This window comes from Haemaphysalis longicornis, unplaced genomic scaffold, assembly GCF_048455015.1.
Source record: "Haemaphysalis longicornis isolate Haplotype H1 unplaced genomic scaffold, Haemaphysalis longicornis Haplotype H1 scaffold_8, whole genome shotgun sequence".
Classification (NCBI taxonomy): domain Eukaryota; kingdom Metazoa; phylum Arthropoda; class Arachnida; order Ixodida; family Ixodidae; genus Haemaphysalis; species Haemaphysalis longicornis.
The window spans coordinates 97,618,003-97,630,264 of NW_027526445.1; the positions used below are offsets into that span (position 1 = coordinate 97,618,003).

Below are 12,262 nucleotides of genomic sequence, written 5' to 3' on the forward strand. Positions count from 1 at the left end.
TGTTGACATTGCTCTGTGGCCGCAGATACTCGGCTGGATCCTAGCCATAACTATCTTCGATGCAAAGAGGAGGAAATAATAAAAGGGTCAATGTAACAAAAAGTTCCGAGACAGAATGCACTCCCTTATCTCACGAAACCACCTAAAAAGCGGAAGAATTCGCGGCTGTGCTTTGGGACGGTGTGGGGGTTGTTTGCAGATATACAACTAAACTTTCGGGGTTTCCTGGCTACCGCATGCAACCTCTCAAAGGCGGCGGATGCTATGATACCCAAGCCAAGGAATTATCACAATACCGTTTGGTTAATTTCAGCGTTTTCTTGTAAATAAGTATGAATCCTAAAACATAATGCTCGAAAATGATCATTTTCATCAATCATTTGTTTTGGCTTAAAGGGACATTGAAGTGGCTTGTAACCATTGCGGGATTACGAGCGCGTTTTGTAGTCTGGAGTTCGTAGGCCATGTGCCGACCCCTCTCGCTGCGTTTACGCGCCTTTGTTCAATAGAAATATCAATTAAAAATGTTGCCCTCCTCTCTGCATCCTTGCCCACTTGCGGTGGCATTTTGTGTGGCGTCCGAAAAAAAATGACTTGGCTTAGGTGTGCTTCTGCACCACCCCCTCACCCTCAGACAGAGTTAGTCGGCCCAGCCTTTAGTCCGCCGACCGCCGCCGGGTCGTTCGAAATTTGTTCGCTCAGTTGTACTTAAGCGACAACGCGTTTGCAGATAAAAAGATTGGCCTTTAGTTGGTTTGTTTCTACGGTGTATCAAGCCCAGGTAGCTCCACACAAGCGCTGAATCAGCGCACATGCGACGCTTCGCTTACTGGTACGCTAGTAAGAAAATCTAAGGCTCATTGAAGGTGGGAGAAGAATCAGCGAAAATGACATAGGTACTAAGGAAATAATATCAACTGACAATTTTACCGTACGGTGTATAACTGGTGTGCAGGAAGCACTTTTTTGTGCCGGGTGAACAAGCACAGTGGTCAGCAGCACGACCACACATGTGCGAAAGCTTTTCCGTCTCAGAAATGCAGTTATTATAGATGACATGTTTTGGGAATTTGGGGTATTCTTACTGCTCATGCGCTATGCCAGAAATACACCACCAAAAAATAATATGTAAACTGGCAATACATTATATACTTTATATATCCGACAGTGAAAGCCCTGGCTAATGGCAGAGTGGTCTGGCGCGCTGAGTGTGTTGTTTTACAAGTCACAAGTTCGAATCCCCTAGAATGCATGCTTTTCTTCTTTTCAGTAGATTTCTTTGTTTTTGCCCCATGTTTTCTGTACTGAATTCACCATTTTTGCGCTGCAACACTGATTGCTCAAGGAACAGAACTAGCGCAGTCTCATAGTGACGCGCTAGTGAGTTCTCGTATGCGTGCTGTAGCCATAAGCACCGGCTGCTTACGGGCGCTGGGCACAGCGCCGAATCAGCAGACACTTGGCCTGCGTGCGAACACGCAATTTGCGATACAGGCTTGAGCCAGGCAAGCGCTATAGATGGGGGAAAGAAAGCGCATCCCATTTGACCGTCTGCGGTGACGAGGAGAGCGTTCATCCACTTCGTACGCCTCGACCAGTGATTGCTACAATTCCAAGCCGTCCTGCCAGACTTATCTGACGCATTTTACAACCGACGACATGGCAGAAGCACCGTATGTCAATTACTGAGATACTGAGAATGCCCATCCAACGATTACGTCGGATCCAAGCTTGTTGGTTCAGAGAACCGAAACCGAAACATGCCTGAATGCTAATCTTGGACATCATCCAATCAGGTAGCACGTTTTGCTGACGTCACTGGTCTTTGTTTGTGCGGCCGCCGCAAGCCGCACATGCCAGTCTTTATTATTTAAAGATTTATATAGTAAATTCCGCCTTATTATAAATTCACTTCAGTGTTCCTTAAAAAGGCCAAAGCGTTGCTCTATGTCCATTAGCGCCCCATGTACCGCATAACCATGTGATTCGAATTTTTCAGTTTCTATAAAGGTCGGACGCTCAGTCTCTCCTGTGGGAGCTTTCAGAACTAATTTAACAACCAAAAAGGTAACTCATTTTTAGGTCCGTATGGGGAAGAGCATCATAACCATAGACAGCCATCTACTGTGCCGATAGCAGAGCATGATAAACGTATCAGTGGGATTGAAGACGGAAAATTCGCAAACTTGCGCTCTCCGTCACCTAAATAGGTTGTTTTCAGCGCGACTATAACCCAACCTCACGGTATGTTTCTGGAAATTAGACAACCTCAAGGAATTGACATTTCTGAAGGTAATTACGGTGAGACATGCACTACCTTAGAAAAAAAGGTAAGATAAAATGTTTCCAGTAGTTCACTACAAATATTTGGGAATACAACGGGACATGTTTTAGTTGTTTGGAATATTTCTCTCCGACAAATATGCAAATAATTTAACTACATATAGCCCCATCCAACAGCCGTTAACCTTATTAACAACAACGCGCTATGTGGTTTAGTTAAAGATCTGCGCTGGCACGTCTTGTGCAGGTGGTATAGTGTAAACTTTGTTTTGTTTTTGCTTGCAGTGGCTTTTTGGGGGTGCACTTGTACTAAAGGATGCCATTAATCAGGATGGGGATAAATGAAAGTGTACAAATATTTAAGTTGCGGTAAAACAATTATAACTCCTTTATTTTTCACCAATGTTAACTTAAGAAAGAGTTGTGTTCGGTTTACAGCAGGAATGTTTCGAATTTGCTCATTTTGCTTGTAATGGGCATATGAACAAACCAAAATATTTCGCAATAATCGGGCGTATTTATAATAAATAGCCTAGCCTAACCTCTGCACATCATGATTGAATACCAAAGAAATGAGCAACAGGTTTTCTCCTGCATTGCACCGAGCTTATGGTAACATCTGTTTATCTACTTGTTTCTGTAATACTTCCGACATTTGATACAAGGTCCTTGGCTGGAGTCACGATACTATATACAAATGACATAGCATAAATGAACATGTAAATGGACGCAGTTCACTGTAGTACTGACAGCGAGCCATACAGCACCTCATACAAAATCAAGCCGACGGGCAGCAGAATTTTACAACAGGTCTGCCCTACACAAGAGATAAACAAGAATAATTGCTTCGTTGCTTTCGACGACAAGAAAAACCACTGACCACATTCATCGCTTTTGAAACACCAATGTTGCAACCGGTGTACGACGAGCAGTACACGTGGCGATGCCGTGCGCATACCACTTGAAAGTGCAGGAAAAGGACGAACAATGTCGTTGTAAACCAAGAGTTATTTTTAACACTGATAGAAAAGGTTTAAGGAACGTACTGTTATCTCTTAGCCATTTCCACTCATGAACCGCCCTCGAAAAAAAAAACAGTTTTAGAGGCATCGGTGCTACAAGAGGTCTTTTAGTATTTGTAGTTTTTTATTGAAGCGGTCTTCAACCAGGATTGAAGCGGCCTAGACCACTGAAGTCCGCTAACGTGTAGCCACACTGAACGAAACCCTAATTTGCCTCTTTAAACTGCGCATTGTCATCATCAGCATCATCATCAGCCTCTCTATGCCCACTTCTAGACAAAGGCCTCCCCCACATACCTCCAATTATGCCGGTCCTGTGGTCACTGCGACAAAGTAATCTCCACAATCTTGGTCTCATCTGCAAATCTAAGTGTCTGTCACCCCCTGCCACTCGTGCCTTCGCTATAAATCCAGTCCGTTGTCTTTAATGACCAACGTTTACCTTACCTCTGCATTATTTTCTGTGCCAATTTCTCCTTCCTAATTTCTACTACGTCCTTCAAATGTGTTTGTTCCGTGACCCAATCCGCTTTCTTCTTTGTCTCTTAATGTTAAATTGGTAGCTGAGTCGTCTTCAATTTAAGTTGAACCTTTTTAGTGAGCTTCAAAGTTTCTGCCCCGTAGGTGAGTACCGGTAAGATGCAGCTGTCATACGATTTCTTCTTCGGGGACAATGGTAGGCTGCAATTCATTATTTGAGAATGCCTACCGAGTGCACTCCACCCCATTCTTTTCTTTCTAATTATCTCTGCCTCATGGCTGGGATCCGGGGTCATTACTTGGCTTAAGTGTGTATAATTGTTTACCACATTCACTGTATCACCTATCTCAAACCGCGGTGTTCTCCCGAGGCTATTCAGCATTACATCAGTTTTTCGTATTTCATCTTCAGGCCCACGATTCATATCTTCTTGCTCAGTGCAGTAAGCTTGATTCGCAATTCTTCTTCAGAGTTACTTATGTTGGCAAAGTCATCAGCAAATCTGAGGTTACGGAGGTATTCTCCCTGAACCCCTAGGCTCACCTGTTCCCAGTCCAATGTACAGAATACCTCTTGTAAACATGCTGCGAATAACGTTGGAGATTGAGTCTCCTTGTGTGACGCCCTTCCTTATAGACACTTTACTGCTCTCCTTAAGCAGTACCATGAGAGCTGTGGACCCATTGTAGATATCCTCCATAATATTACGTTGTGCTAGCCTACAATCTCATTCCGCAATGCCCGCATGACGGCTGACGTTTCCACCTAGTTAAATGCTTTCTTATAAACTAAGAAGGCTGTATATAAAAACTGAGTATACTCCTCGCAGATCTCTGTCATCTGGTTGATCGTGCGAGTAAGGTCGCTCGTTGAAAAGCATTTACAAAACCCTGCTTTTCCATTGGGTTGACTGAAATCTAAGGTGTCAGAAATTTTCTTAGGAAATATATTGCTTAGCATTAGGATGTGGAGCCATCCAATTTGTTAAAAATAACAACAAATGCGCGCCAATTTACCATGTGAAGGCGGCTCGAAAGCAGAACTGTAAACAATACACAGAAGGGTTACCCATGCGAAGTAACTTAAATTGATCATGTGGCTCTACACAATTCAAACCAGATACAAGTAAGATACACTTAACTACACCCTTTATTACTTCAAAGAGATATTCTATACTGAAAGTATATCTATGCATGGTTCATGAACGGTGTTCGGTTGAGTTGTATAGGTGACGCACATGAGTGAAAACTCAGTTTTTATAAAATAAAGGAAGCTCAAAACCACTGTTACACGATCTAACTTCTCGCCCGTCTCTCCCGCTGCCGACGGAGGCACGGAGGCGCCAAAATCGGCGGCAGGGACAGAGAAGTGACATTCCATGCGTTGCGTGAGTTTCCTTTAATATTTATAACGCCTACATCACGCGCAAGGCGCACACACGGCCGCTAGACGTGCAGTGGGCGTGCCGTCGCGTCTGCCAGCTACACCTGCTGTCGCACAGCAGCGCGATGCCACGTCACGCTATCACGTGGCTTTCAGTGAGACCACATAGGGTGTACCCGCAGATGTGCTCGCTAGGTGCACCGTCTGTCTCCCCCTTTCCACGTGAGATCGTAGCTCAATCGGTAAGACAACGGGCTATTGCTCCGTTTCTCTATTTGTTCCAGGTTCAAATAGTAGAGGTGCCAGTTACCTCTTTTATTTGTCCACGGGAGTTTTCTGTAGACACCAGTGGTAGCGACCGAACCCGGGGGGGGGGGGGGTGAGAGGAAGGGGGGGGTAGAGGTAAAAAGTTTAAAAAAGAGCTGTGTTAGCCTATATAGGCAGCGGCAGCTTAAGCCACAGGAGCATCTCCTACGGCTGGTAGTCGCCGCTGATGTGGCTGGCCTTACCCATTCACCCGCTTCAGCGCATGCCCATAACATTGCTGACTAGTTCCGGCAATATGGCAAGCATTCATTATGTGCAGAAACGGACACCTCGTGCTCTGTTGTTTTTTAAATCGAAAGCTGTCTTAGTTCCAGCGATGGCGTTCTGTCAAACAACGAATGCTTTCCCCATCGACCGATTGGTGTACCGGAAATATCTGATAACATCTCTGCACAAATGGCGCATGCCTGAATCGGGGATTTCCGTATGTCGAAACATTTACTTCAAAATCAGCAAATAGAAGTTCTAACGAAGGCAATACACGCAACCATCATGAAGGAGGAGTACAAGGCTATACCTTCATGTTTATTCACGTGCAAAAAAGGCACTGAGCTTTGGCTGTTTCAAGTTCTTGCCGGGCGACGAGCAACCCCTGCTGCCATTTGACCGAGCGTTGCATGAGGCTGTTGTCGCCGTCCACAAAAAGTGGCAGCGGCAGTGGCAACCTTCAATAAGGGGCTTGCGAGTGTCCCAAAACCCTACGGGAGCTTCGCGCTTGAAAACGCCGCAAATGCCGTGGCTGGGGACTGGGATTGTGTTTTTTTAGTTAAAAAAACGATTAACCGCTCATTGTGCGTACAAAGCGCCATCTTGAAAACTGAGCGGTTTTGCACTAGCGGCTTTACATAATCACTGGGTAATTTTCCCTTCAAGTGTGCAGCTGTTCAGTTTGTAACAATAGAGTTTTTCGCGTCCCGTTATTCACGACACTGCTAATTCTATGGTTCGAGTGTCGGTGTTAACGCACCGTCGCGACCACGCCATTGCCAATGTCTAGCAACGAAATCCGATGACCCTACTACGCATTTGGACTGCTTGTCTCAAATGGGATGGCACGAATCGACCTTGACCGGCTCGAGAAAATCGCAAGGGAAGGCAATACACCAGCTTGCGTTTACCCGCCCTGTTGACAGCCTGACTCGCCGCTTGTTCGTCCCCGCTGGGCATCGCTTCCGCTGTCCACTTGGCTCTAAGCGGGTCAAGCTGTTCGTGCGCTTCGAGAAATGCGGCCTGAAATGCAGGAGTTTGGGATTGGAGCAGAATAAATTTCGAATAAAGCGATATTTCGAGTAGAGCGATTTCGTTATAATGAGGGATTATTAGATCCTTCGTAGACGCGTTTACTACTTGCGTTTCGAAAATTCGCCGGAATGGCTGGTTATTCGTTTGATATTTGGGTCTTTAAGGTGTGGCGATCGAGTCGACGCACTTTGACTGAAGGTTGGCCGGACATCTAGCGAAGGTTCTGACGCACGATTGACGCCGTTTTGATGTGAGAAACCTTTTGTGCTTCTCTAAACGTTCTTCAGGAAGGAATATGAATGTTTTGGACGACTGTACATACACTCTAGCACTACCAAAATATTATGAAATTAGCCTATAGCCCACTCTACGCGTGTGCAGGGCAAGCAAGAAACTGACCTTGCGAAAGAAGTAGGCGCACACTGCCCTTCTCATCCTGGCCGCGAAGAGCTGGGCGAAAACAAGGGCGATGAGGCTGAGGTAGACGAGGTACAGCTGCAGCACGAGCCAGCGGGAGGTCCTCACTGGGTTGGGCAGGCAATGGGCATTGCTCGCTATGCGCTCTAGCTTCTCCTCCACGTCGAAGTCCCTGAAGATCTTGCGCACCAGGTTGCTCACGGCCCCCGTGCCGAATACTTGCAGCGCGATACGGTGGAAGCCTGTCGTGTTTCAATGACCGCAGTACCAAAGGTTAGCACGGTGATGACAAAAAAGATCGAGACCAAGAGACCCGCGAAAACAAAAAAAATGGCAGCATCTCCATTCCGTGGGCGATGGCGAGGGTGCGGAAAAGGGGGACGCGAAATGACATTCAAGTTGCGCCCCGAGTGACATCCGATTTGCGCGCCGACCCTCATTCCATTTGAGCCGTGAGCCTTGACTATTCCCCAAATGAAACTGCAACACACAGCTGAAATCAAATTTCGTTGGATTTTCGCTTGATGGTGTTGCGCGCACAGATGGACGCGGACTGACATTGGGAGTCCAAGGTACTCCGCACCGTTACAGACGAGGCAGTAAGCCGTTTGACAACCGGGAACTAACTCACGGCCGTAGCGCAATGGGTAAGACGACTGACAGTAACTCTGTTTGGTCTACCAAACAGAGGCTGGAATTCTGCCGGTCCCTGTGTGATTTTTTGCGATTGTAAATGCTGTGCGCACGGACGCGGACTCACATCGTGTGGTGCTAAGGTGCTCCGCAGCTAAAAATTCAGCAACTTTTGCAATTGAGGTGTGCAGAATGAGAAACAGCTAGCTGGGGCCTTCTCATGCTTTAATTTGGCTCTCCGTAGGTTTTCCCCTTTTTAAAATATAATATGGTGAAAAAGGTAGTTTTCGTTATGCCAGGTGATCAAAATCAAGGCCCACAATTTACCCTTATAATGTAAAATCCCAACGCCCACGCTACGAACCCAAAGGAAATGCGGAAGGCCATGGACGCATTGATAGCGCAATCATTCCGCTTCCGGCCACCGAGGTGAAAGGAAGTGTAATGAAGTACCACGACGAAGCGGCTTGTGCGGCCCAGACTCGCCGCAGAAACAGGGTGCAAGTAGCCGAAGAAGATTACCACATTATAGTGCCTGCACTGCCAACGGGACGGGCGCGTTGTTGTCAGTACGTTTTTTTTTTCATGGTGACGTGAAGGTACCCCCCTACAGTGTCGAAGAGTTTCGGTACACGCTCGCGCAGACCATAGTGCGCTCGGATGTTATAGCCATGGGTGCGACCAGAACAACCATGTCTGAACCGTCACCTTTAACATCGCAGAAACGACAAAGGTGCTGACTTTAGGCGAGCAGGAAGTAAAGGGACACCGCTTCCTCGTTATCGCCTTGCAAATACAGGTGGTAAGGTTGAAGCTTCACTGGCTGCTGCAAGGAGTTGACGACGATAACATCCGCACCGCATTTGCAGCTTTCCGGAAGGTTATTGAAGTCATTAAAAATCGGTGGCTTGTACAAGGACTGCACGGCAAATGGTCAACGGCAAGGACTCTTACGTTGAAGTAGAAACAGGTGTTAAATTGGACGACCTGCCACACCATATCCGTGTTGCGGGCGAGCTGGCGATGGTGGTCCCTCGGGCAGGCCCTTGCAATGACTGCGTTACCACTGAAGGGGGCCGTCAGAAGGGAATCAAAGGTTCCCCTCTGCTCACGGTGTCGGCGCTTTGGCCACAGAGACGAGTAATTCGTTCGCACCTATGCCAACGACGCGGGGCCAGTTGTTGGGGATTACGCCAACGAACTCGTTATGGACGTTACTCAGGCTGAGGAAGCTGCACGTGGCATCGGAGACCAGTTGACAACCAGGGGAACCTCAAGCACTCCCCTTAAAAGAGGAAAGCGTTTTCAAGACGCAGGAGGTTCAAGCCAGCGCTGTGCCTCAATCACATTCAAGCAACCCTGAGGGCGTAGCGTTGATGGAAAGCCTCGACGGTGCGATTGCTTTGGAGAAAATGGACGGAAGCAACCCGGCCGGTATCACTCCAACCACGAAGCAGAGCCACGACGATGCGGGAGGCAGGAATTCACGACCAAGCATGGCAGCAGCGGGGGGACCCCAAGAAAGACGAACCAGAACTGACAGGCATCGTTTCTACCTCGGCCTCACCTCACACCCAAGACCAGACACTCCCACTAACGCCATTCCCGCTACAACAAACACCTGGCCCAGGCTTCAGGCGAGGTGAAGCCTGAAGGGGGGGGGGGGGGCGTGTGACGATGCCATGACGCAAACAGGTACGCGCAAGCCCTCGGTCTCTAATAGATCGAAAACTACATGGAAGGGTTTTTAAATATTCGCCCACTAAATGTTAGAGATCAAGCTACCGAAAAAAGCGAGGGCAAATGCATTGTCTTCTAACCGAACGGGGTAAAGATGGCCTGGCCATTCAGGAAACGAAAATTGATGGAGAGGAGGACACTGCCAGCGTGGTGGACCCTTTATATTTGCTTTATTACACCTGCATAAACTATGCCCGGGTCTTAAGCTAAGTGTGTACTGTTTGTCAAGCAGCTGGCTGGATAGGAGATGCAAGCCGTGAAATCGTATGATTCAGGCAGGCTTTTCATGTGTGATTTGCTGCATTGCTAATTACTGTGATGCGTATTTTGTGTACTATATGCTCCGAATAAGTCTTATGATAGGAAGGGATTTTGTAGCGCAAGATGAACTACGATACCACGAGAAGTCTTCATGGGGTAACCTGGTTTGCCCTTAAGCGCTAGAGGTCAAACGACACCACCTTCCGCAAGCGCCCGACACGGAGCAGCGGCCCGATAACGGGGACAGGTAGAGGTCAGGGAATAGACAATCGAAGAGGAAAGGAGACGTGCGCGGGACCCATGCGCGGGATGTGGCGGTGGAAGTTGAGGAGGTCGCCGCTGCCGCGATAAGCTTCCGCAACGAAGGAAGACCACAAATCAACGTGCGGCACAGAAACGCGTGCGACAGAGCAGGACGAACATCCAGCTCTCGTCCCTCGTGAAACAGCGAGGCTTAAACAACGCCGTGAGGAGAAAAACGCTTCTGTTGTTGCGTACAGCTTTGCCACCTTCAAGTCTTACGCATTAGTGTGAGCCTCCGTCATTTTTTATAACTTTAGACACCACTTAAAAACTGAAAGACTAGTTATAATGATGGGTGATTTTATTGCGCGCTATCCTCACGAGATAAATCAAGCAGCAGTCCTTACAGAGATGTCAGCACCGAAATTCTGGCTGAACTTGTAGAAGAGTTCAGTATTGTACACATAACATAGTGTTTGGAGGGAAACCGAGATGTGCTGTACAGCCATTTTCAAGGATCCGTTCACGGGAGATTGGATAGGTTATACGCATTGCTGGACTTAATAGAAAAAGGTGGACGTTATAGTGTACTCGCGGTTTCTTTCTCAGACCATTGCCTTGTGCAGTACAATATTTAAAACAAGAAATATGAAGCTTCTCTGATTCTAACCTCTGAAAACTGAATACAGCTCTACTGAAGGATGAAGTATTTGCTTCTTAATCCACATATAGGCCTAAAATCTTGAGCAAGACGGGAACGAGCAAAGTTTTCAGAAATGGGAATTCTGTAAAGAAGACGAAAAAATAATGATATCGAAAGGCCTTGTTGCATGAGGCACGAGGAAAATTAAAATAACATACATTAAATACGAACTTGCTAGGCAAAAGGCCTAGCGTGTTCAATGACGACACTTTACAAACTAACAAGAAGCTCGAAATGATATAAGAATGCCGATATCGCGGCGCACGGGTGAGGGCAAGAGCAGAGCACAGGGCAACTGGAGAAATGCCCACCAAAAGAGTCCTAGGGATTAAATAACGCACCCGAATCCCAACCAATAGACGAGATAATATGGAAAGGGCGCAGTACCACTCAGTCGCATGGAATCAAAACCATGCTCTTTGTTCCCTTTCAGGCATTATAAGCGTTTAAGACAACTGGTATGTGAGGTTTCCGAAAAGATTTTGTCGGGGGTGTGCCCAGATTAGATGACGACGTAAAATCGCGCTAGAAGAGTCAATCTTGCACGACGAATTAAATACGGCGACTGAGGGCTTACACCCGGGCAAATCGCCTGGCCCAGATGGTCTAAGTGCAGCCTTTCACAACAAAAGTAATCATCTTGTTCCCATTCTTGCAAATATGTTTAATATGGCCTTACAAAGGAAAACTCTCCCTCAATCCGGTTCTACTGCCCATAGACGGGTCAATCCCGTAAAGAGAAGATACCGAAAAACTAAACACAGTTACATTTTACGGGCCGATATCATTAACAGACGTGGATTACAAGGTGTTTATGAAAATTCTCGATAAAGGTTGCAAACAGTAATGGAGGAATTAGTAAGACCGCATTAGGCGGTCGTAATTAAGGGTCGTACGATAATTTCCAACATTCTTGAGGGAAGATGCGCTCGGGAATGCAGTGACGCCACTAACACTGGCGTCGCTGTGCTTCAGCTCGACATAGAGAAAGCTTCTGGCTGCGTGTCTCATAATCTTTTGTTTTTCTTAATGTAACCTGTTATTGTCGAAAATGCCGTAAGGACGTTGCTTCGGCACATCCAAATTGCAATGATCTGTGAACCAGGAATGTCCCCTGTGCCCACTGCTGTCTGACAATTATATCATTAAAGATCCCCAGGTGGTGTATATTAATAGGGAGCCCGCCAGTACGGCGCGGCTGATTCCCTGCGCTGCGTCGGCGGCGCTAAAGCCTACAATCAACCAAAGTTTATATCGAAGCCTTGCGCCAGAGTGTGACCCAGAACGAAGCAATTCCCACGTACAAGCTACATCGCAACCAAGCTTAAGCTTTTGGCTTACGGGGATGATGTGGCGTTTTTTGCTGCGACAAACAGAGTATTTCGTGGGTGGTGCAACGGGCAAGTGCTTCGGGGGTGTCACGGGAAAACGGGACGATTGGGGAAAGCGCGGGCTATGCAGCGCGGTTATCGACACCAAGCACTTTTGAAAATTTCACTTGTGCCACAACACTAGTAAACTACCTTT

General features: G+C 47.0%; 1 protein-coding gene across 1 annotated transcript in view; it reads right to left on the reverse strand.

The window, feature by feature from the left end:
* Nucleotides 1-12,262, reverse strand: part of Snky (ubiquitin protein ligase sneaky) — a 68,173-nt gene that overhangs the window by 14,761 nt on the left and 41,150 nt on the right. Inside the window, exon 10 of the mRNA XM_077681738.1 lies at nt 7,138-7,397. Within this exon, the coding sequence (XP_077537864.1) occupies nt 7,138-7,397 (260 nt within the window). The remainder of the gene's footprint in view (nt 1-7,137; nt 7,398-12,262) is intronic.